We start from the raw sequence: 26,022 nt of genomic DNA, 5'->3' as shown, positions 1-26,022 counted from the left end.
AGAAGGGGAGCAGGCTGGGGCTTCTGTTTGGGGTAGTGGAGGGCAATTTAATGTCTACTGCCTATTTTTCTCAGTCAGAGATCAGTCCAAGATATGCACAGGAAACTCTGAGGAGATTTACCTTGGCTAAAAGGGAGTCCCGAGGGGGGGGGGGCTTCTTTGAGGCTTTGAGGGGTCTCTGGAGACGAGTTGCATATTCATCATCTGCAGAAGTTTCCAGAGTCATTTATTTGACATAAGCTCGACAGGATCCTAACCTTCTTTAAGACTGCTAAACATCTAAAGCTATACAAGACCGGTGTTGGATCTGGATAACTGCAGAAAAAGGTACTGATTATCTTCATTCTGGGACTATTTAAAGTTAAACAAAATGAAATCAGAAGGTGCGAAATAGAGATTCAGAAAGCTTGGAAGAACAAGGGGAGAAGGGGCGAAATTTGAATTTTGTAAATTTAAAGGACAGTGCTAAAAAGTGGAAAGGAATTTATTGTTTTGTCATCACGGATTTGCAGCTTTCATAGTCAACACAGGAAATACGTCAAACATCGTGAGATCTTTTTACTAGTGAAAACGGGACTTGGTAAGAAAAGCAGGAAGTGTCGGATGAAAAAGGGAAATCATTGAAGCAGCTAGCCTACTTTAGGACTATAAAATCATAGAAAAACATCAGCGGCCATTGCTAGGAGGTCAAAATTTAAACAAAGTTTTAAAGCGTTCGGGACATTAAAAATTGATGAAGCTGACAGTGGTGACAATTATAAGGTAAAGACTATTGGACATCATCGCTGATAATTATTTTAGAAGTCTATTGAAGGAAATTTTTTTTTAAAGGGAAGCAGAAAGTCGCGACCGCCATTTTGGAAGAAATAAAAACTTCAAAAATTAATATCTGAGCCCAGGAGGCTCTGAGTACAGCGAAATTAGGCTTATTGAAAAGGGCAAGCCTTACTCTATCAAACCTGATAGTTTAAATTTAATTTGGAGAGGCCAACATTTTCTGTGGTTTTTTTAAAATGTCAGAGCATAAGTTAACCCGTGCAAGGACTGCCTCAATGGAGAAAATGCAAGAACAATTAGAAGCAATGGAAGCCAGGATGATGAAAGGGGTAGGGTGGCCAGACCGTCCCGGTCTCCCGGGACATTCCCGGATCTGGCCACCCAATCCCGGATCCCGGGCTGCCTATACCGGGACCATTAAAGGTCCCGGTTTAGGCAGCCCCGGAGCCGGTGGGCCGCGGGCGCGGGCGGGGAAGGCGGGGAGTGAGGGAGGGAGCGTCCCTGCGCCTGCGCAGGGCCCCTGCGCACGCGCAGGGACGCTCCCACCCTCACTCCCCGCCTTCCCCGTCCGCGCGCGGGGCCCGGCGGCAGTGGTGGAGGCCTCTCCGTGGCCTCCGCTGGTCGCTGGAAGCCCTCCAGAGACTCTGGAGGGCCTCCAGCGATCAGCGGAGGCCGCGGAGAGGCCGCGGGGCACCCGGCGCTGGTCCCGGAAGGCCTTCCAGAGCCTCTGGAAGGCCTTCGGGGACCAGCGCCGGCCAGCGAAGGCTTCCCCGCGGCCTCCGCTGGTCCCTGGAGGCCCTCCAGAGTCTCTGGAGGGCCTCCAGGGACCAGCGGAGGCCGCGGGGAAGCCGCGGGGCACCCGGCGCTGGTCCCGGAAGGCCTTCCAGAGCCTCTGGAAGGCCTTCGGGGACCAGCGCCGGCCAGCGAAGGCTTCCCTGCGGCCTCCGCTGGTCCCTGGAGGCCCTCCAGAGTCTCTGGAGGGCCTCCAGGGACCAGCGGAGGCCGCGGGGAAGCCGCGGGGCACCCGGCGCTGGTCCCGGAAGGCCTTCCAGAGGCTCTGGAAGGCCTTCCGGGACCAGCGCCGGCCAGCGAAGGCTTCCCCGCGGCCTCCGCTGGTCCCTGGAGGCCCTCCAGAGTCTCTGGAGGGCCTCCAGGGACCAGCGGAGGCCGCGGGGAAGCCGCGGGGCACCCGGCGCTGGTCCCGGAAGGCCTTCCAGAGCCTCTGGAAGGCCTTCGGGGACCAGCGCCGGCCAGCGAAGGCTTCCCCGCGGCCTCCGCTGGTCCCTGGAGGCCCTCCAGAGTCTCTGGAGGGCCTCCAGGGACCAGCGGAGGCCGCGGGGAAGCCGCGGGGCACCCGGCGCTGGTCCCGGAAGGCCTTCCAGAGGCTCTGGAAGGCCTTCCGGGACCAGCGCCGGCCAGCGAAGGCTTCCCCGCGGCCTCCGCTGGTCCCTGGAGGCCCTCCAGAGTCTCTGGAGGGCCTCCAGGGACCAGCGGAGGCCGCGGGGAAGCCGCGGGGCACCCGGCGCTGGTCCCGGAAGGCCTTCCAGAGCCTCTGGAAGGCCTTCCGGGACCAGCGCCGGCCAGCGAAGGCTTCCCCGCGGCCTCCGCTGGTCCCTGGAGGCCCTCCAGAGTCTCTGGAGGGCCTCCAGGGACCAGCGGAGGCCGCGGGGAAGCCGCGGGGCACCCGGCGCTGGTCCCGGAAGGCCTTCCAGAGGCTCTGGAAGGCCTTCCGGGACCAGCGCCGGCCAGCGAAGGCTTCCCCACGGCCTCCGCTGGTCCCTGGAGGCCCTCCAGAGTCTCTGGAGGGCCTCCAGGGACCAGCGGAGGCCGCGGGGAAGCCGCGGGGCACCCGGCGCTGGTCCCGGAAGGCCTTCCAGAGCCTCTGGAAGGCCTTCGGGGACCAGCGCCGGCCAGCGAAGGCTTCCCCGCGGCCTCCGCTGGTCCCTGGAGACCCTCCAGAGTCTCTGGAGGGCCTCCAGGGACCAGCGGAGGCCGCGGGGAAGCCGCGGAGCAGCCGGCGCTGGTCCCTGGAGGCCTCCAGAGGCCAGCCCCGGTAGCGGAGAGGCCCGGCGCTGGTCCCTGGAGGCCTCCAGAGGCCAGCCCCGGCAGCTCCCTCCCTCCCTCGCCGCGAGGCCGCCACCGGAGGACTCCCCGCCGCCGCCGCTGGATCCGCCGCCCTGGAATAAGGTAAGGGGGCCGAAAGCGGGGGGGGGGGGGCGGGGGGCGGCCTTCCTTTCTTCCCTCCCTCCTCCCTACCTCCCTTCCTTCCTTCCTTTCTTCCTTCCTTCCTTCCTTCCTTCCCTCACTCCCTTCCCTTCCTTCCTTCCTTCCCTCCCTCCTCCCTTTCTTCCTTTCTTCCCTCACTCCCTTCCCTTCCTTCCTTCCCTCCCTCCTCCCTCCCTTCCTTTCTTCCTTCCTTCCCTCCCTCCCTTGCCTTCCTTCCTTCCCTCCCTCCCTCCTCCCTTCCTTTCTTCCTTCCTTCCTTCCCTCCCTCCCCCCTTCCTTCCTTCCCTCCCTCCCTCCCTCCCCCTTCCTTCCTTCCCTCCCCCTTCCTTCCTTCCTTCCTTCCTTCCTTCCTTCCTTCCTTCCTTCCTTCCTTCCTTCCTTCCCTCCCTCCCTCCCTTCCCTTCCTTCCCTCCCTCCCTTCTTCCTTTCTTCCCTTCTTCCCTTCCTCCCTTTCTCCCTTCCTTCCTTCCTTCCCTCCCTCCCTCCTTATGTTGTTATGTGATGCAGAGTGTTGGACTGGATGGGCCACTGGCCTGATCCAACAGGGCTTCTCTTATGTTCTTATGTGACGCAGAGTGTTGGACTGGATGGGCTACTGGCCTGATCCAACAGGGCTTCTCTTATGTTCTTATGTGATGCAGAGTGTTGGACTGGATGGGCCACTGGCCTGATCCAACAGGGCTTCTCTTATGTTCTTATGTGACGCAGAGTGTTGGACTGGATGGGCCACTGGCCTGATCCAACAGGGCTTCTCTTATGTTCTTATGTGACGCAGAGTGTTGGACTGGATGGGCCACTGGCCTGATCCAACAGGGCTTCTCTTATGTTGTTATGTGATGCAGAGTGTTGGACTGGATGGGCCACTGGCCTGATCCAACAGGGCTTCTCTTATGTTGTTATGTGACGCAGAGTGTTGGACTGGATGGGCCACTGGCCTGATCCAACAGGGCTTCTCTTATGTTATTATGTGATGCAGAGTGTTGGACTGGATGGGCCACTGGCCTGATCCAACAGGGCTTCTCTTATGTTGTTATGTGATGCAGAGTGTTGGACTGGATGGGCCACTGGCCTGATCCAACAGGGCTTCTCTTATGTTATTATGTGACGCAGAGTGTTGGACTGGAGGGGCCACTGGCCTGATCCAACAGGGCTTCTCTTATGTGACAATACTGACTTTGGTGGACCCAAGCACTGATTCAGTGTAAGGGAGCTTTGTGTTTGTGTCTTCTAGTGCAATTTTGTTCTCAGATCCTGTATTTACTTCATCAGTATATGGGATAAGGCACTTTCTCAACTGTGCTGCATAATGCAGCCTATTTATTTTGTCCTGTTGGCTCTGTTGGCTCTATCTGCGCCACCTTCATCACTTTCGGGGTGTGGATCCCCCAGTGGAGTGGTCTCCCGACTCCCTCCGCCGGCTGTTTCTGATAGCCCTGCGCCCCCTCTTTCATTTGATATGTGTCCCGTGCGGGTGCCACCCTCCCGCCGGGAGATGCCGCAAAATGAGCCCCCTTGAGGCTTATGGCGGCAGGGCTCGGGGGAAGCGAGCTAGACTGCTGTTCTTTTGAGGGGTTATAGAGTGTTTCGAGCCCGTCCCTGTGGCATCGGTCCCATCATTGTGGGGCCCAGGGGGCCGGCGCAGCGGCACACTGAAGCAGCCTGTCGGTCACTTCCAGGTTCCTGTCCTGCATCTTGACCGGTGTTATTAGTGACAGGCTGCTTCGGCGTGCCGCTGCGCCGGCCCCCTTGGTCCCACAACGATGGGACCGATGCCACAGGGACGGGCTCGAAACACTCTATAACCCCTCAAAAGAACAGCAGTCTAGCTCGCTTCCCCCGAGCCCTGCCGCCATAAGCCTCAAGGGGGCTCATTTTGCGGCATCTCCCGGCGGGAGGGTGGCACCCGCACGGGACACATATCAAATGAAAGAGGGGGCGCAGGGCTATCAGAAACAGTCAGCGGAGGGAGTCGGGAGACCACCCCACTGGGGGATCCACACCCCGAAAGTGATGAAGGTGGCGCAGATAGAGCCAACAGAGCCAACAGGACAAAATAAATAGGCTGCATTATGCAGCACAGTTGAGAAAGTGCCTTATCCCATATACTGATGAAGTATATACAGGATTTGAGAACAAAATTGTTTCCGGCGGTGATATTTGGGGGATTTTTGGGGACGTCACAGGAAGTGCTGTGAAGTCACTTCCTGTTTCCGGCAGGTGACGCGGGGGAAATGATGTCACAGGAAGTGATGCCACTTCCTGTTTCCGGTGGTGGCATGACATCACCGGAAGTGCCGTCACCGGAAGTGACGTCACTTCCTGTTTCCTGTCTCCCTCCCCCCCCCCCCCCAGTGTCCCTGGCTGGCCTTCAGACATTATGGTCACCCTAGGGGTGAGAGACATGATAACTGCTTCTAAAAAAGAAATTAGAAAAGACATTGAAGAGCTAAGGAAAGATATAGAAGATCTCAGAAATGAGACTGTGGTAACATCAAAGAAAGTGCAAGAGGTGGAAGAGAGAGTGAAAGTACATGATTCCACCTTGCTAAAAATGCAAGAAAAGGTGGCAATTCATGACTGCAAATTGATGGAAACCCAGATACGTCTGAGAGGAGTACCTGAGAATGAAGAGACTGATTTGAAAGGATATATAATAAGAATAATTGCAGAATTTTTGGAGGAAGAGCCTGAAGAAACTAGAAGCATGTATGACTATATGTATAGAGTGAACTCACTATATGCCAAGAAAAATAATCTACCAAGAGATGTGGTTATAATATATATGACAAAAGAAATGGTGGGAAAAATCTTGAATAAACATTTTGAAAAGACATTGATAGTGGGAGGCAGCAGAGTAAGAATTATGAAAGAATTGCCAAGACAAGTGATAAATGACAGAAAAGCATACAAAAAATTGACAGAAAAACTATGTGACAATGAAATGAGGTATAGATGGATAATACCTGAAGGTCTGAGCTTTGAGCTGCAAGGAAAAAGGATTACAATTACAAGCACACAGGAACTGTGTAGTTTTTATGAAGAACATAAAGAATTTGCACCATGATGGATTACAAATTATTATCTTGGAATGTAAATGGACTAAATTCACCACAAAAAAGAAAGGCAACGTTTCATTGGATTAAAAAGCAAAATTGTAATATAGTTTTACAAGAAGTGCATATCAAACAAAAGGATTACAAATTTTTATGGAATAAACAACTGGGACTAGAATTTTATTCATTGGCTGAACAGAAGAAAAGGGGAGTGATTTTCTATATTAAACAAGAATTGGAGCTGAAATTAGTGTTTAAAGATAAAGATGGAAGATTTGTAGCGGTAGAAATAATATTAAATGCAAAAAACCCATTGTTATTGGGACTGTATGCACCAAATGGTGCAAAGGATGCTTTTTAAAAAGACATTATACAACAATTTGATGAACTGACTTATGACCAAGTTTTGATAATGGGGGACTTTAATGGAACAATTAAGAACACACTGGATAGATCTGGGGGTAAAAAAAAAATAAGGAAGGAAAATTGCCAAAGTCTTTTTTTTAATTGGTCAAAAAGAAAATTTGGAGGATATATGGAGGAAATTTAATCCTGAAGTGCGGGACTATACCGTTTTTTCAGCAAGACATAAAACTTTTTCCAGAACTGACATGTTGTGGGGCACTAAAGACTTAGGCCTTATAACAAAGAAAATAGAGATTTTACCTAAAATTGGGGCTGACCATAACCCAATAATGTGGATTACAAAATTGTCTAAGAAGTTGAGAAGATGGCGATTGAATGAAGATTTACTACAGAAGAAATAGTGACATCTCTAGAAAATGAAACGAAAGCTTTCTTCCAAATAAACGATAAAGAGGATATAGAATTTCAGACGGTCTGGGATGCTTATAAAGCAGTAATGAGAGGAATATTGATTACGTTGAATAACAAAGAAAAGAGGGCAAAAGAAAAACAGATGTTGGACATGCAAAATAAAATAAAGAAAAAAGAAGGGGAACTGAGAAAAAGGCCAAGGAAAAAGAAAATTATAAGGAAGATTACAATATTACAAACGCAAATGAGACATTTGTTAAATAAGGAACTGGAATGGAATCTGAAAAGATTGCAGCAGAAATCTTTCGAGGGAGCAAACAAACCCGGAAAATATTTGGCCTTGCAACTGAAGAAAAAGAGAGAAAGTAAAATTATTAATAAAATTGTGGTGGATGTAAGAGAGTTGGTAGATCAAGAAGGAATAAAAAGAGAATTCTTTAAGTATTATGCTAAGTTATTTAAAGGTGTTAAAATAAGGAAAGAAAAGATGGATGAGTACTTACAAAAGATAAAAATAGCACCTTAGCAGAAAATATGTGAAAAGTTTTGAACGATCCAATTGAAAAAATAGAAATTGAAGCAGCAATTAATGCAATGAAAAATGGAAAAGCACCTGGGCCAAATGGATATACAGCTAAAATTTTTAAAACCCTCAAAGAGGAGTTAATCCCAAAATTTCAGAAATTGATGAATATGATAAGAACAAAAGGGAAAATACCAAATACGTGGAAGGAAGTTGTTATTTCATTGATTCCAAAGGAAGATAGAGATGTTACGAACGTAAAAAATTATAGACCAATTTCATTATTAAATAATGACTATAAAATATATACAAGAATCTTGGCAGAACGGTTTAAACAATATTTGATAAATTTTATAAAGGAAGATCAAGCGGGGTTTCTTCCCAAAAGACAAATAAGAGACAATATCAGAACCGTAAATATTGTAGAATATTATGAAAGACATCCAGAAAAGGAAGTAGCATTATTCTTTGCGGACGCAGAGAAAGCATTTGACAATTTAAATTGGGATTTTATGTTTGCAGTAATGGAGAAAATGGAGCTGGGATAAAGCTTTATAAGAATGATAAAAGCAATATATACTGAACAACGTGCAAGGCTATGTATAAATGCTGATCTTACAGAAGACATGATAATTGGTAAAGGTACAAGACACGGTTGTCCACTTTCCCCACTGTTGTTTATAATGACTCTTGGAATATTACTGATGTAAATTCAAGAAGACAAAGAAATAGAAGTATTAAAAGTAAAAGGATTTACTTACAAATACAGAGCATTTGCAGATGATATAATGTTTATAAATGAAAACCCCATACAAGTCACACCTTTGTTGTTAGCCAAAATACAAGCATATGGGGAGTTGGCGGGACTTTGTATTAATAAAGAAAAACCAAAACTTCTATGTAAAAATATGCAAATAAATAAGCAACAAGAATTGCGGAGACTAACGGGCTGTGAAGTTACCTCCAAGGTAAAATATTTGGGTGTGGAGATAACAATGAAGAATATTGATTTGTTCAAAAATAATTATGAGAAGCTATGGCGTAAAATGGATGAAGATATGTTGAAGTGGAATAAACTTAATTTGTCACTGTTGGGTAGAATAGCCGCAATTAAAATGAATATTCTACCAAGAATAATGTATTTGTTACAAACTATTCCGATTGTGAAAGACAGTAAACAATTTAATAGATGGCAAAGAAAAATTTCAGAGTTTGTGTGGGTGGGGAAGAAACCAAGAATTAAAATGAAAATTTTAACAGATGCAAAAGAGAGAGGCGGATTTCTATTACCAGACTTAAAATTATATCATGAAGCAGTTTGCTTAGTATGGATAAAAGAATGGATAATGTTGTTAAACAAAAAACTCTTAGTGTTGGAAGGTCATGGAAATAAATTTGGCTGGCACACTTATATGTATTATGGGGGAAAAAAGATAGACGGCTTTTTCTCTCACCATTATATAAGAAACAGTTTGCTAAATACATGGATAAAATATAAGAAATTTGGAGATGAGAGAAAACCGTTATGGATAGTACCAGCTGAAGTGATAAAAATAACAGCTGAGACGGGTGAAGAAAAGAAAATACAAAGTGGCAAAATAGAATTGAAAACTGCTGAAGAGCTGAATAATAAATATGATTGGTTTCAAATGCAACAAATAAAGAGCTTGGTGGAGAATGACATTAAAACTGAAGGAATAAGAAAAGAGCAAACAGAAATGGAAAAAGTTCTGCTTGGAGACAACGAAAAATTAATTTCAAAATTATATAAATTACTTTTAAAATGGTCTACGGAAGATGAAGTAGTGAAATCTCAAATGATTAAGTGGGCAATTAATGTAAATAAAGAAATACAGATGGAAACTTGGGAATATTTGTGGAAGAACTCTATGAAGCTTTCGACGTGTCATAGTATTAAAGAGAACTGTTTTAAAATGACGTATAGATAGTATATGACTCCTAAGAAATTGGCAAAGATGAATAATAAGATGTCAGACAGATGTTGGAAATGTAAAAAAACATGAAGGTTCTTTCTACCATATGTGGTGGACTTGTGAAAGAGCAAAAACGTATTGGCAGATGATTCAACAAGAAATTTCTAGGATCTTGGGATATGAATTTAAGAAAGTTGCAGAGACTTTTCTGTTGGGATTACAAATGGAAAAATTTCCAAAAGAAGATAGAACTATAATTTGGTACTTGCTTTCAGCTGCTAGGACATTATATGCGCAGTTGTGGAAGCAAGAAAAAATACCAGAGAAATGGGATTGGATTGTAAAAGTTATGACATGGAGTGAAATGGACAAATTAACAAGAATTTTAAGAGACTATGATTTAGAAGTTTTTAAGATGGAGTGGAAAAAGTTCAGAAGATACGTAGAAAAAGAGTGGAAAATAAAAAGACATTGGACAATTTTTGATTATGATTAAATCTTAGAAAAAAGAAGAATATTAATTTTTGTTTTTATTAGTTAAGGGTATCTTTAAACATTAGTACTTTAAGTAAATAACACCGGCGGGGGTCAAGTAACGGGGGGAGGGGTGGGTAGAAAGTAATATATGGGATAGATAAAAGAAATTATTAATGATGCAAGAAATATAATTTGTTACCATATGTTACCAAATAAAATTGTTTTAACCAGAAAATATTTAATAAACTTCATATATTTTTACAAAGGACTGTGTACACTGTCCTGGGAACTCTCAGGGTTCAGGCTTAGACTCCTTGGCAGCATGTGACAGGAAAGACCTTTCTCTGTCCAAGACCCTAAGGAGCTGCTGCTAGTCAGCATAGACAGTACTCAGCTAGATGGACCAATGGCTTGACTTGGTATAAGACATCATCATATGAGTTCATAACTGTCAGCACCACCAACTAATGGACAAATCTACAAATCAAAGCTCTAGCAATTTTACAGTGCAATTGATTTCAATCAGCTTAGACTGAAGGTATTGTGTATGGGACTGGAGTGTTCAAGAGGTTCCTCCCATTAGTTCCCCAGCTACCTTGATGCGCTTTCACTTCCTCACCATATCTTTAAAGCCAGCAAGGATTGCAGCTGTGATGATCCCTAAAAATAAGCCAACGATGTTCAATATGGTTGCTGACCACAGCAAATGGTAAAGATGGATGATGTCTTGACAGCTGCTGACATCGATGTATTCATAGTAGCCACCAGAAATCTCCACTCTGCTGTATGGAGAAATAGTATGTTTAAGAACCCCACACTTGCAGAATGCTTGAATAACAAAAAAGAAAATGTAACACAATGCATGTATAGGATAGCAGTCCCTTCACTTAAAATTAATACATGGTGAGGATGCTTTTCCTTGTATTCAGAAGCATCTTTGAGGACTCCTAGCTGATTAAACGGTGCCAAAATAAGGCATTTTTAAAGCCTAGATTAGGCAACGGATGTTTCATGGGATGGATTGCCACCAAAACTCACAGCCAGACAAGGCTACAAAATCATCCTGGGGAGAATTTTTTTTTTTAAATGAGATGACCTTCCAATTGTTTGCTGCTTCTTCCCAGAATGCAGGTGCTTCTAATCTAACACCTACACCAATTAAACAAATGTCTGTGAACCTGTCAGCATCTAACACTAATGGCTGGCAAAAGAAAGTCTTGAGATCTTGACCTGGAAAATCTGTTTTCTTTCATTTTTAGGTTTCGTCACATTTAGCCTGATGAAGAGCTCTGATGAGTTCAAATATGGGTACAATGTTATGTGTCATTCTGGATGTCTCTAATAAAAGGTACTGCCTGAATTTTGCTTCTTGTTCTGGATTTTGAATGGGTAAATATGATGATTTACAACCTTTTTCTCAATAAGCCATGCCTCAGTCCCAAATTCTGATTTCTTTTCCCATTTTGATGCGAATGGCAGGTAAACAGGTACACAGCCAGGATGAGTAGAGAAAATGTTCTATACAACAGGAAGATCTGAACAGTGTGACTGTATCCTGTTAGCTCCATGTCACTAAATTCTCTTCCATTCCAGGATCTTAAATTCAATTTACATGTTACTCACCTTCCACAATTATACAAGTCACAGCAGAAACAGGTGTTGGTTCTGATCTTAGGTGTGCAGGGGCCACGCTGCTGGAGAGGGCAGACTGTCTGTGTGAACACAGAATGGAAGAATTCAGAGGGGAAACCACATTCTAAAAGGGATGGCAAGATATTCTTTAACACAATTCCAGTCTGCTCTGGCCTAGTTCTCACCGGTCTGATATGTGTATGTGTGGGGGGTAATCATACAGGTGAATATTTTTCCACACACAAATTATGTCCATCCACATAGAAAATTAGCATGTTGGGCTGGAAGTCCTTCCCCTTACATGCTAGTTTTCTGCATGTAAGGAAAAGCATCCAGCCATTCTTTATTTCAGAAGATATATGTGCCACTCTTGTTAACCACCAGGCTACAAGTGTGGCAAACAGCAATAAAAACTAAATAATCATAAATTGCCCAATAAAACACACCAGTCTCCCAGCCAACAGCTACAAAGCTAGTAAAACAGATAAAAATATAAAGAAAAGAGCTCATCTCCACTCTTTTGGTAGCAGCAAAATTAACTATTGCCTTAACTTGGAAAAATCCTATACACCAACTCTCACATTATGGCATCGTAAGATTTGGGAGCAATATGTGATGGCGAAAATTACTGACCAAAAAAACAAATTTATTTATTTATTTATTTATTACTTTACATTTATATCCCGCCCTCTCCGCAAGCGGACTCAGGGCGGCTTACAGTATCATAAAAACATGAGAGTCTAATCCCTCACGCTCCAGCTTCGATGAGAAATGGTTTATTACTTGTCTGAACATGATGTAGTTCTGAAAGAAATGTAACCTCTAAATCTGTTATGATGACATCCAGGGCTTTTTTTTTTTTTTTAAGCAAGAACGCAGTTTCGGCTGGCTTGGTGTCAGAGGGTGTGGCCTAATATGCAAATGAGCTCATGCTGGGCTTTTTTCTACAAAAAAGCCATGTGTGAAACAATGGTGACATCAAGGTGTGTGGCCTAATATGCAATGAGTTCCTGCTGGGCTTTTTCTACAAAAAAGGCCCTGATGGCATCTATGTTCATATAGCGTTCTGCTTGATAGTTTTTTAATTGTATTAACCTTTTTTTTACTACTATTGCTTCAGGATTCTTGTAATGGTTTTGATGACAATATATTATTGTTTTAGATATCAACCTTAGTTGCTTCATTTCTTTTTATCATTTGTTTGCTGTATTGTTGGAAGTTGAATTGAAATATTTATAATAATTTTTTTAAAAAAGAGAATGGAAAAGGTGCATAGACTAGAAAGGCTGGTTCCTGCAGTCCAGACAAGCAGCACTTTTGCCAGTCTGTTCAACCTGAGCTTTCTGCTTGTTTGTGAGGCAGCAAATGATGGGACACCACTGCAATCACTCACCTCTGGCGGGGCTGTGCTTTTCGAAAAGTAGTGGCATCGTCCAGCATATAGTGGCCTAAGGTCCTGTAAAAAGAAACAGAAAATAATACTGGGTTGGTTTTACCTCCAAAATGGTGAGGAAAAAGCAGTTCCAGCCTGTAATACGTATATTACTCCATTGGACAGTTGCTTGAAAGACTATATTTTCACACTTCTTTCCCCATGCTGTAAGGAAGCACAAAAAGAAAGCCTCACTGGAACTGCCAATCATCAATAGAGAGCCAGTTTGGCATAGCACAGACTCTTACCTGGGAGAACCAGGTTTGATTCCCCACCCCTCCACACGCACCTGCTGATATGATCTTGAGTCAGTCAGAAGCTCTCACAGAGCTGTTCTGCTTAAAAGCAGTTCTGGAAGAGCTCTCGCAAGTCCACCTACCTCACAGGGTGTCTGTTGTGCGGAAAGGAAGGGAAGGGAGATTGTAAGCTGCTCTGAGACTCCTTTGAGTAGTAAAGGGCAGGGTGTAAATCTAGTCTCTTCTCTTCTTCTTTTTCTAATGTCCAGCCATGCACTCATGACCATCAGCAGCATATAAATGTCCATCAGGAATTATAAGATATATGCAGTGACAAATATTTTGACTTTACTGCAGAGGAAAGGTTTTTATTTTCGTGCATTACATTTGTATCTCTTCTGCTAAGCCAGGGGTCCTCAAACTATGGCCCGCGGGCTAGATGCGGCCCGCTGAGGACGTTTATGCGGCCCGCCGGGTTATGGCAAAATCAGACCGGAAGTGACGTTCGACCTAAACTCACGTTAGCAACGCACACTTCCGGCACTGGGCTGAGGCGGCGGAGACAGAGTGTGAGGTGATACCGAGGTGAGGTGAGTTCCCAGGCCGGGGTGTGTGGTGTGGGGAAGGGAGAGAGATGCAGAAGATGGAGAACTGACGGCCCGCGGCCTTGTACAGTAACGGCAGTCCGGCCCTCCAACAGTCTGAGGGACAGTGAACTGACCCCTATTTAAAAAGTTTGAGGACCCCTGTGCTAAGCAGTGCAGAGTAGTGCTGTTAGCCCCTTTCATCCTCACAACAACTCCACAAGGTAGACTAGGTTGAGTCTGAGATTGAATACCAATCTCAAAGCAAGTTATGTGGCAAAACGAGAAATTAGAATGCAATACTGTTATGTATGTGGACTCAAGTGAAGACTTTGGGTGTGCTTGCCGGGCTCGTTGGAGCCATACGGACTGAGCTTGGGAACTTGGGAACAAAGGGCTGTAGGATCTAAATCTCTGCAGTCCTAGACCAATCACAAGCCCCCACCGGTTTGAATGACCCAATGATGTGCTAGTGCAGGAATCCAGAGATGTATATAAGTTGGGCCAGTAGGCCCCATTCCCAGTCTTGTAATGTAGCCCTATCCTATAGCATGTCTATTAAAGAGCTTATGATCACGCAACTGGCGACTCCTCCATGCATAGAACCCACTATATTATAAATACGTTATGTCCAATATGCCCCAAGGAGAACTCTGTCTGCAGAAGGCTACAAGGGGAGATTGGGAGAGGATGTTAAAACAAAATAAAAATGATGGAAGATCCGAGCTTTGATCTGAAGCAACGAGAGAGACGTACCCTCAGGTAGGAACACCAGACATCAGGGGCATCAAGGAGACTGGATACAGTTGTGTATGAGATCAGGAGATCTTTAGCCGAGGGTAACCTGGCTTGGTAGGATGCAATAAGGAAATAAGGGCAGAAAGCCCTCAACTGTCCTATCCCTTTCTTTGTTCTCTCTCTACTGTCCATTTAGTATATATGCTCCTTGGAAAGAGGCCTGTTTACAACTTGCATATTTGGCTTATGGTATTCTATAAAGCAGGGGTGGCCAACGGTAACTCTCCAGATGTGTTTTGCCTACAACTCCCATCAGCCCCAGCCATTGGCCATGCTGGCTGGGGCTGATGGGAGTTGTAGACAAAAAAACATCTGGAGAGCTACCATTGGCCACCCCTGCATAAAGCAACATGTAATATGAAAAATACCCACTTATCTACCTAAAACTTAGGATATAAGTCTTGCTACTGAGCATTTTCACATGAAGAGAAAAGACAACTAAGGGGGGATACATTTACCAAACTATGTGGGAGGGAGGGGAGAAAATGGATAAAGACAACTTTTTCTCACTATGCCATAGTTCTTTTGTAGTGAATAGTATTCGAATTGGCAGGGAGCACCCAATGCAGTTAATGGGCAGTAGCTTCAGGATAGACAAAAAGGAATTTTTGTTTTACTGACAGGCTGAAAATGTTTCTATTCTGCTTCTCTTTCAAAAGATCTGAGATAGCTTCCAAGAAAAACAACCATAAAGACATCACATTTAAAATGTACAAAGAATTAAAAACAAATTAAGAACAATAAAGATGCTGCTCTGGAGACCCGAACTGGTTCTAACATTTTAAAAGTCCATTCAAACAAAAATACAAACAATTTTTTAAGCTAAAGGAAGTATTTCCTCATTCAACAAGTAATTACGGTACATTGTGGAATTCTATGCCAGTGGATGTAGTGATGCTGGCCACAAGAACAGAAGGGGATTACACAGATTCATGTAGGCTAGGTCCATTAGTGGCTACTGGCTGTAGTAACTGATGCCAATCTCTGAACTTCTGGTGCTAGGATACAACATAAAGGAGAGGTGATGGCCTCTGTGTCCAGTTTGTTGGTCCTCCTGGGCAACTGGTAGGCCACAGTGCTGGACCAGCTGGGCTACTGGTCTAATCTCATGCTATTATGTATAATCCACTGCTGAAGGACCACCTTTCTGATTCCTAAAATACTCTCGTCTCTCTCCTCTGGTGAACCACAGTAACAGCCTCACTGCCCACGCTTATGTAGTTTTGCATTAAACAAAATGGCTACAATATACTTTGGCAGGGCTTTTTTTTGTAGAAAAAGCCCAGCAGGGATTCATTTGCATATTAGGCCACACCCCTGACATCACCATTGTTTCACACAGGGCTTTTCTGTAGGAAAAAAAAGCAGGAACTTATTTGTATATTAGGCCACACCCCTGATACCAAGCCAGCTGGAACTGCATTCCTGTGCATTCCTGCTCAAAAAAAGCCCTGTACTTTGACATTTTCAGTATCAAGAGCACTCTTTCAGGGCTCAACTACATGGTACGGATTACAGGTCTGGCCCATGTCTGCCTTGGGACTGGTCAAACCAAAGACATGCTGAGAGTTGAGACCTTAGAGCCCCCAATAATTTTTGAAAAGTAACTCTCAGGTGCATGGGGGCCTGATCAGAATTGGGCCAGCAGCATTCCCCACGGGGCAGTCTTCAGCCTTTTTCCTGCACCACTTTCATGACCTAATATGACCCCAAGGAGCTATCTGTCTCTTTGGGGAGACTTGTGTGACCCATCAGTACATGCTGACTTCCCCAACGAGGCAAACAGTAGCTTCCTTGGGATTTGTCTTGGGTCAGGAAAATAGTGTGGTGGTGGTGAGCCTCCCAGTCTTCTCCCTATAAACCACAATCCCAGTTTGAATCAGAGTCCCACATGACTGGGAAGAAAATTACAAGCATGGGACTTCCAGCATGTCTGCTCAACAGGGCAGACCCATAAACAGTGTAATGTCCAGTTAGACCCTCAGTGTGGGACCTGGCCTGAAAGGGCTTGAAATGCTGCTTCTTTTTAGGGTTGCCAAGTCAAATTCAAGAAAAATCTGGGAATATCCTGGAGCCAGGAGACTTTGGGGGTGGAGCCAGGAGACATTGGGGGTTGAGCCAGGAGCAAGGTTGTGACAAGCATAATTGAACTCCAAAGGGAGTTCTGGTCATCACATTTAAAGGGACCGCACACCTTTTAAATGCCTTCCCGCCATTGGAAATAATGAAGGATAGGGGCACCTACTTTTGGGGCTCATAGAATTGGACCCTCTTGTCCAATCCTTTTGAAACTTGGAGGGTACTCGAGGGAGAGGTACTGAATGCTATGCTCAAAATTTGGTGCCTCTACCTCAAACAACAGCCGCCCCAGAGCCCCAGATACCTGCAGATCAATTTTCTATTATACCCTATGAGAATTGGTCTCCATAGGGAATAATGGAGTGCCCAGCAGACATTTCCCTCCCATCCCTGCTTTCTGGTGACCCTGAAGTGGGGGGAAGGGCCTCCAAACCAAGGTATCCCCTGCCCCCCACCTGGGGATTGGCACTCCTAGCTGCTTGCATAGATCAGGCCTTATTCTGCTTCCTGTCCAACATCTGGGGTTTCACCAGGCACTGCCAACATGAAAGCAAGCACATTTTCAGAACCATGTGAATGAGAAACTTGATTCTTCTTTCCTTTACAAGAACAACCAAGACGCTCCAGAAACTGGACTGTACGCTTAATAACACTACCTGCATCTTTTCTGCACTCTTGTGGGATCATGGTGCACACGCTCACATTGCTGTCGACAGGTTAAGAGGGAACAAGGGGACTGGCATGCAGAGCTATGTGGACAATACTTACAATGTGTCTGGCAGCAAAGACACCATCAACAATGGCGCAGCAGAAAGCAGCCAGGACTCCAAAGCTGATGAACACTATGGATGCCACCAGCTGTGGAAAAGATAAAGCTACATATATGTAATCATCTGCTTCAATACAAAACTGTGAGCTGAAACACTCACCCACAGAAGGAGCAGGTTTATTAAAACAACATCTGCTATTCAGTAGCTTTTATAAAGCATCTGCTTCTTCAAAGCTGCCCCAAGTTATGTTTATGCACAAAAAACGCACAAAAATATACAGTTGCCCGATACAGAACCAGACCATTGATCCATCCAGTCCAAAATGATTTATTACTGTGACTGGCAACAGTTCTCCAAGGTTTTTCTGAGGCTTGTTACATGGGGGGTGGGTGGGAAGGAACCCAAGAGTTTCTGCACTTGACACATGGGCTCCACTGCAATGGGAATGTACACTCCATCTGAAGCAGGCCCTTAGCTGCATCCAGTTCCATCCATGTTCCGACTATGATCATATTAATTCCATTCATTTTGCTTATTATTGGTTCACATTTGCAACTGAAGAAAGCAGAGCTCTGAATATGTGCTGTGTCACAGAACTATGTTGCTTTTTCCCTTTCTCCTCCTCATTCTTCTAGTGCTGCTAATTCATATTAGGTTTCCTACTGGACCTTAAGTGAAAACTTGTGCACAGGAAGGGTGAGAAGAAGGTATAAATTTATGAAGGAAAGGGATTAGGGACTGAGAACAGTAAAAATGACCAGTGGAAATCATACCCAGAATCTTGTCTGACTGTAGGAATTACTTAGCCTGGACTGGGGGAGGGGGGGGGAACAAAAGCATCTCCACAATCATAAGGACTAGTGATGTAGCTTTTAAAACTATGAGAGAATGGAAATATGAATGCATGAGCTCAAGATTCCTTTTTAAAAGCCAATTTCTATTTAACTGCAGTTGCATTTCATAGCAAGCTGTTGCTCCTGCCCTTTGATATTCCTGAGGTTAAAAAAAAGCTTATCAAAGAAAAAAAAATATGTAAATATATTCTGTGTACAGATTAATGATAAGGAATCTGACACTCTGAATCCTGCTGTGTCCCACCAATATTTAAATACAAAGTTGAACAAAGCTTCAGGGCCTTCAGATATAAATAATATTTTAAAAATAATTTCTGGCTTTGTTTGTCATATCTTCAGGAAATCACTTCTGCCATCAAAATTCTGTCCTTTCCCTGTCAGAGCATAGCAAAACCATCTCCCTATGAAAGGCATGACTGTAAGTGGTGATTTTGGAATGGACTGATGGTTAAGCTAGTCCAGGGAAGTATCAACCATGCCACCCACAAGTGTTTGTCTCCTGAAAAGTAAGAAGACCCCAGATTGGCAATCAGGCTATTCAGATTTGCAAAGCATGGAAGAGACTATCATCTTTACAATATTGATCCCTACATGGGGGAGCTACAATTATTCAGGCACACAGGGTCTTGAACCATTAGCCCTGAGGATCCGGGACCAGTTCCTTACAGCATTGGAGCTACAAGACAGAGGATGCAACTGAAGGCAGTTCATGGAGAGTGCTCTCACATGACCACATGAAGCTGCCTTATACTGAATCAGACCAGGTTAGTATGTCTGCTCAAACTGGCAGTGTCTCAGGCAAAGGTCTTTCATGTTACCTGCTACTTGATTCTTAGCTGGAAGTGCTGGGGATTGAACCTGGGACCTTCTGCATGCCAAGCAGATGCTCTACCACTGTGGTCTCTCAGTTCAATTTAGGATGCTGTCACTGCAGCTCAGAATCCTCTTTGTCCGGAGAATCAGTTGATACCAGAAAGACTATCCCATGCTGCTAAGTGATATACAGCTCTCAGATCTGTGGCATTCTCTCAGGCAGGGAAATAAATCACTGCCAAAGCCACTGGGTTATCCTTCCGTATTGCTAGACTACCAGTTGTCTTTTTGACTACTACCTGCCCAATTACTGCCCAGCTATCTTCAGAGCTGCTAAGAAGGGGGGTGACTGGTTTCTGGGAACTCTGGTTACCCTGAGGGCTCATGGAACTGGGTAGGCAATATGAGAGACTCTCCTATGACATCTGAGCTAGATCTGGATGAAATGAGAGGAGCCCAGTGGGAATCTCTGTCTGAAGGCCTGAAGCGTTGCTCAGTACACTTGGCTGTGTGTTCCAAGGTATTTGCTGGTCCTCAGCTGACAAAAAATAGTAATGGACATATTAGAATAAATCTCATTCTAATTCACTGGAAATTTTCCTATAACACAGGCAGCTGTTTCTGAATGGGTGCTCCCTGCAGACACAAAAGTGATGCCTCCTAGGTTATTTGAAGCACCTTCTGCTCCTATGAAGTAAAGGAAAACCAGGCCTGGCTTTTTGCTTTGGGGAAAGAAGCAAACAAACAGGCACCAGGACAAGCTGGCACACTAGGGAATCACTGGCATAACTAAGCTTTCTGTTGAGGCTGGTAACAGGCCTTCTTTTCCCATCACAAATTTTCCTGCTCAGCCACCTTAAGATACATTCCCAAAGAACCACCGTGTTCCCATAACACAGTTTGCAACCCACAGGTCTACTGTATTCTGAATTGTTCTTTGCTTAACTAGAACTTTAAAAACATGCACATGGGTCAACCTGAAGTCATGCCGTCACTTTAGAAGGGGCATGAGTGGAATTTTGGATGGCCGTAATACGATCCTAGTACTAATGCAGCATGCCCTTGCTCTAACTTATCATAAACCAGTTTCTAGGCTGCCACGGGAACATTTCCAAGAGATGAGTCTGGGCTGACTCTTAGGGTATTCTAGGAATGTTTGAAATAGGGAACCACCTGGGAGCGATATTATCCGGCTGCATTCCATGCTGCAAAGAAGTGGTAGAGCAGATATAGGAGGTAATCATGGCTGAATACAGACACCCATTTTCTAAGCAGCAAATTAACAACTGTGTGTAGAAAGCCTACTTAGTAAGCCAGTTGCCTATTCCGTCCTGCCAAAAGAGGATAATTTTGCCATACTTCTGTACATGATCAGAAATCCTAGGAAATAGTAAAGTCTCCCTTATTGTTTTCTATGTGGCTGCAGAAGATAAGCACACCAAACAGGTTTCATGCCTTCCACTCAGAGGCTCAAGGTCACTGGGGGAAAAAACATGGAAGAGACATAGGGGTTTCTGTGACTGTATAAAGGAGCTCACCGCAACTCCTTAGCTGCTGGCTGTTAAATTAACAAAACAAATACCTTTGCAACCATTCAACTTACCATTTGCCTTTTATTTTCTATCAAATTCGATCCAATAATTCCAAGAAACGAGCCCAAGCCAAGCTGAAAGGCAACAATTTGCAATGTTCAGTGTTACAACTGACCCCATCTTAGTTGTTTAGCACAGAGAAAAGACTACAAGCAAGACTTTTTTAAAAAAAATACACAGTGCTATTCCAACACTTCAACTTAGAAACCTTTAAAATTCCAAGTAAAGAATATTTCTAAAATTAATAACTGGATCACCAAGGGATTGTAATAGCATTTCAGTTTTTTATAGGTGGACATTACTGCCAGCATGTTATGACAGCATCATTTACAAATTAGGCAGTGAATGAATGTGTTGTTATTACAGGCTGACAGCTTCAGCACTAATCTGAGTAGCTCAAGCCACCTGAAAGCAAAGCTGCCAACTGAGCCAAAGGCAAATTAGAGAATTTTAACTTTGACCTGGGCGTTCATCTCCAGAATCCCACTGTTAATACATATAAATGTACTTGGCATCTTTCATGACAGCCGTGGGACTAACAGTTGATTCCTGGATACAGCACAGCATAGGACTGTACTCTGATGGAAACTCAGTTCTAGTGTTGGAAGTATGCCCTATCACCTGCACCTAAAGCAGCAAAGAAAGCCCTTATGTTATCTAGGAGCACCAATGCACATTGCTTCAACAAACAAACAAAAAACACCAAGGAAGGCACAAATCAGCTGGCACATGCAGCTATGCCAACACAGGCTTGAGCCAGCTAAGAGTTTCCACAACAGGTTCAGCTTCGCTTTATACTTTTGGAGGAAAGCAGGGTAGAGTTAGATGTTTGCCTGGCACAATATGGCACTGTACATATTGTGATGCTCTGCTCTAGCAATGACAAGTTGCAAGAGAGGACAGGGTCAGGCTGCAAATGAAGTTGCTTCCACACTTCTCTTTTGGTCTGAAACAGTCATAGTTTGTTGCATTTGGTTTTTACAGAGAATCTAGATAGTCCTGCTCCCAAATGGATTAATTTCAGTGCTATCCTTACTGTCCTCCCACCTTTCTTCAAACTTGGTTTAGGGTAATTTTTTGCAACTACAAAACAATATTGAATATTCTTATGGCTACTGACCTTTAAACTTTGCTGATTTATTTCAGACCTGGTTTCCTTATCTATTCAGTTATTTCCTGCTTACTTTTGGTGGACCCAGAATTCCTGAATTAATTATCAGTTCTCAGCACTTCTTTCAACAGGATTAAAAATAACATTAAGTAGGCCTCTTCATAATCTCTTGTTCAAGCTGAAAGCCCTGCAAAACATGGAAAATTTCTGCGGTCTGAACATTAAAGCCAAACTAACAGTGACTCAGAGGGAGAGAGAGAGAGAGATAAGGGTAGATGGGAGTCCGTTCACAGGTGCAAGTACGATCAGACCGAAATATTTCAAGGCCATTCTGCCTGCAGGTTCTATCACTTAACACAAAGATTTATGGCAGTTTGTTAATTAGATTTCATGTAACCATAAAACGCCAGATACCAATTGGCAATCTCACCTGATTGGTTATTTCACCTGGTTGGCAACACCAATGGTCAACTGGGTTACATCATTGGGCTTTCTTTTGATTTGCTCAGGGCTTTTTTTCTGGAAAAAGAGGTGCTGGAACTTTCTAGAGGGAAATAAAGGAGGAAAACATGGGTGCCCCTCATGAACTTTTAAACTTATTTTTTGAGAAATTTCTTTCCACAAAGAGATTCCAAGCTGTGTTCCCCCAGGAAAAAAAGCCCTGGATTTGCTAGCCTGAATCATGCTGTCGGAGGCTGTGATGCATAAAGCAAGATGCTTCGTTCTAGTTTGAGTACACTTAGCTGTAATTTGGAGATTTTACCATAGCTTGAGTGCTAGCTTAACTCTTGTTTTTTGACCTAAGGCCTTGCTTGTGGATACTTTGAATGGGGTGGTCTAGGAACAAGAGTTAAGCTAGCACTCAAGCTATGGTAAAATCTTCATGTTGGTTTTGGACTTTGAAATCTCCTGTTGGTTTTGGAATTTGAAACTACCTTGGACTCTGCCTTGTTAAGTAATTTCTGGATTAGAGAAACATTCTTTTGTTAGTTTCTAGAACTAACTATTTAGCATTGTCACTGTGCTTGCATTTGTACATTCCTACACATTATTTTAATAAGGTGTATTAATAATATTCTGATGTGTTCTTGCACTCCAGAGTCTGAATCTAGTACGTTGGCCTGACCAGGCCAGCTACAGCTACCAAAGTAGCTTATTTTGAAGACACACCCTGAGTGTGCAACCTTACAGGGTGAGTGGGTTTTGTTTGCTGCCCAGTCCTTTTGACATTATGAATCCACAAAAAAATAAATGAGTAATTGTTAAAGAAAAGCAGTAATTAAAACATCCACCGTCTCCAAAGACCAAAAACTAATAGTTAAGGATCAATGTGGGAATCCTACAGCCAGGAGGAGTTATCAAGAAGTTACTAATTAAACAGAGAAACAGAATTGCTGTAAAAAAAGGGACAATTTAAACGAACAGTTGCAGAGAGAATTGGAGTCTTTGTTGAATGGAATCTATTTCCCAGTATATGTAGCGTAGAATTTTGCCTGTGTGATAGACATTTCTGGAATTTTATGTGGAATGTAATGCTATATTAATTCTGCATGCAGCTGACTGTAAAAGAGGAACAGCTAAGCAGTGTAAAAGAATCCTAGCATGGAAGCAACCTCAGAGAAGGTTTCTACAGAATTTTTTGCACATTCAAAGTGGTATAATAATAATACTGATGATGATCCTAACTCATGTTTCCTAACCTTTCTTAACATGCTGATCAAAGCAATTACTTGCACATGCAAATGAGTCTTCAAAAATGAATCACCACAGAATAGAACTTGCATAGCAGCCAACATTTACTCAAATGCAATACTTTTCAAGGGGGGCAGTGAAATTCACACATACAGCTGCCAGTCACAAAGTGCAATCAGGAGACATACATGCACATCTTAGATGTCGATCATTCTCCTGTATCCATCATCTACCAGAACCATGTGCCAATTAGGTTAAAACGCATAGGACCTCAGAGCAGTCAAGGTCCCTAGAGGTTACCTGTCCATCAGATGTGTGCAGGGTGACTGACAGCAAGCCACTTGCTTCCTCCAGCAGCATCCTTGCCCTTTTAAGCAGACTACCAAGGACGCCTGGGATGCTATGCAGAGGAAGGCAGTGGCAAATAATCTCTGCTCATCTCTTACAATGAAAACCCCATGAGTTGGTTGTGACTTGATAGAAATAATTATTATAACATAATCTCTCTACATAGCCTCTCTGTGGCTAATGTGCTCTGTTGAATTTGCCGCCACCTGACAATAATTCTGGTTCATTTCCTCCCTTTTATGTGGACTGAATTTATGGCCTTTTATGTTGCATTTTGTTTTAAGCCTTGTTCTTCACTTTGAGAATCATTTGCTACTAAAAATGAATTATCTAAATGATTCTCAAGAAGAGAAATAATCATGACAAACAGCAGAATTCCCCGGACACATGCAGACACAGTGTGGTGCAATAGTTAGAATGGAGGACTAGGACAGCTCTGGTTCAAATCCCTACTTGGCTGTGAAGTTCACCAGGTGACTAGTCACTCAGACTGATTCCGCATTAGCCTTTGTCCTGTTTGTGTAGGGCAGGGAGAAAACAGGGAACACACAGCCCTGCTCCAGGGATGCCAATGAAGAATCCAGGAAAAAGAGCCGCCAACAGAAGAGAGGCAAGTTCTAAGTGTGGAATTTATTTGTCTAACTTACCTCCTAGGATCACAATGAAGAAAAGCAGAAAACCATATGACACCCCAGGTCTCCTAATCAGTTGAGAATGACTGCTTCCAAGCCTGGTTCATAATGCCTGTTCACATCTTAAAAAACTATTCCACTGAGTGATAGAATAGGCCACTGTCTGAAGACTGAGCTTTTCTTGGCACTTAAACACAACACTCCTCAACGGAGACAGTTCATAACAGAGAACTGACCCTTAAGCTAGTCAAAACATGCTAAAATAAGGAACATACTCTACCAAAGATATCTTTCTGTCACTCAGAATGTACTGTCCAGAATCTCACATCTTGTTAAGAAATTGTAATGGATCAAATGAATCTAAAATTATTTGAGCTACCAAGTGCTGCCCTATATGCTACCTGTTGCAGCCTGGGATCAGGACTGCACACACTGATATTTGAGGAGCAAATGTTGGGCTCGCCCTTCCTTTTTACTGAGAATTGAACAGAGATGTTTTGGGGAGTTTCCTCTGTGGCCCTGAAGAATGGCAGCAAAATCATTTTGACCTGATAATACCAGAATGGAAATATTTGCTGCAAAGCATATCTCTATTGCAAGGAGAGTACAGCGCATCTATGAGGGATATAGAGAATCCACAAGATGTGAAAAAACCAGCTAGTCCAAGTATACGCAAGACAGCCCAGCAATGGATTGGTATCTTCTCACATGCACAAAGCTTTCTCAAGTCACTGTGTGTTTTTGGTCACTTCACTTAAACAAAAGGAGCTGGCATGAAGACCCAGTGATCGTACTACAAGTTTAGCAGCTAAGCAGCATATACATGCTGGGACATCACCTGATGCTTGCCACATCATGGGTAGATAGCTGCAGAAATCATAGATATGACAGATACGGACAGAACATTTCTATGGTCTCATGTCACCTCAATCACAATGCTCTTCATGGATTCAGTGCAAATGTTGCCATCCAGTATGCTGTAAGCGGGGCAGAGGAATCAAGTGCAGTAGATGCACACAGGAACCAAGTCAAGTGTCTGTTATTGTAATACAATTTAGGGCGGCTTTTCATATTCTGTGCTACTCATTGTGTCAGCATAGGTCTGACTGACGCATATACATTCACTGCTCATCAGCTGTAGAATTCAGTGATGATGGGTTGCATGTATGAATAGGCCATCACAGGTTAATTAATGTAGATGCAATTTTTTACTTTGCCCCCTGTGGACTCAGACAGGTCACACAGAAAATGATCAAACACTGGGTAAACTGAGTGATCTACATGCAGGTGTGAATGACTGCTGACTCAAAAGAGATATCCCTGTCATGACATTTTGTTGCACTGCTGGTTTAGCGGCAAGTTTCCAAGCCAGGACATTTTAGGAGGATCCCATTGATTTCCAGCTAGAGTAGATTTCCTTTAGTTGGGTTAGAACATCCTGGGATGGTAAAGGACTGGGGCTTAAATCTGCCAGGATCAGTCCTGTAAGAGGAAAATCCCACCCTCCTTCTGCATTCTGATGAATCCACTTCTCTAGCATATGGTGATGAAGACAACAACAAGGCAAGTGGAGCATGGGAGAAATACAGTTGATAGGTCAGTTCATACATGAAAGTTCATCACTGGATGATGGCCTCATTCAGTGGTCACTTGAGTGTGTAAATGAACCATCACAGATTTAA

At 43.9% G+C, this 26,022-nt stretch overlaps 1 protein-coding gene across 3 annotated transcripts in view; it reads right to left on the bottom strand.

Moving 5' to 3' along the window:
- LOC132579162 (transmembrane protein 255A-like) overlaps positions 1 to 26,022 on the bottom strand; it is a 36,356-nt gene that overhangs the window by 4,220 nt on the left and 6,114 nt on the right. For 2 of the 3 annotated variants that reach the window (XM_060249369.1, XM_060249371.1), the window contains 5 exons: positions 20,569 to 20,631; positions 17,297 to 17,386; positions 12,793 to 12,855; positions 11,391 to 11,479; positions 10,387 to 10,549 (listed from right to left, as the gene is read on the bottom strand). In XM_060249369.1, the coding sequence (XP_060105352.1) occupies positions 10,387 to 10,549; positions 11,391 to 11,479; positions 12,793 to 12,855; positions 17,297 to 17,386; positions 20,569 to 20,631 (468 nt within the window). The remainder of the gene's footprint in view (positions 1 to 10,386; positions 10,550 to 11,390; positions 11,480 to 12,792; positions 12,856 to 17,296; positions 17,387 to 20,568; positions 20,632 to 26,022) is intronic. The other variant, XM_060249370.1, reaches the window with a different exon arrangement.

The sequence above is a fragment of the Heteronotia binoei genome, chromosome 11 (genome assembly GCF_032191835.1).
Source record: "Heteronotia binoei isolate CCM8104 ecotype False Entrance Well chromosome 11, APGP_CSIRO_Hbin_v1, whole genome shotgun sequence".
Classification (NCBI taxonomy): domain Eukaryota; kingdom Metazoa; phylum Chordata; class Lepidosauria; order Squamata; family Gekkonidae; genus Heteronotia; species Heteronotia binoei.
The sequence above is the reverse complement of the archived record's forward strand: the minus strand, read 5'-3'. Positions and strand labels throughout refer to the sequence as shown.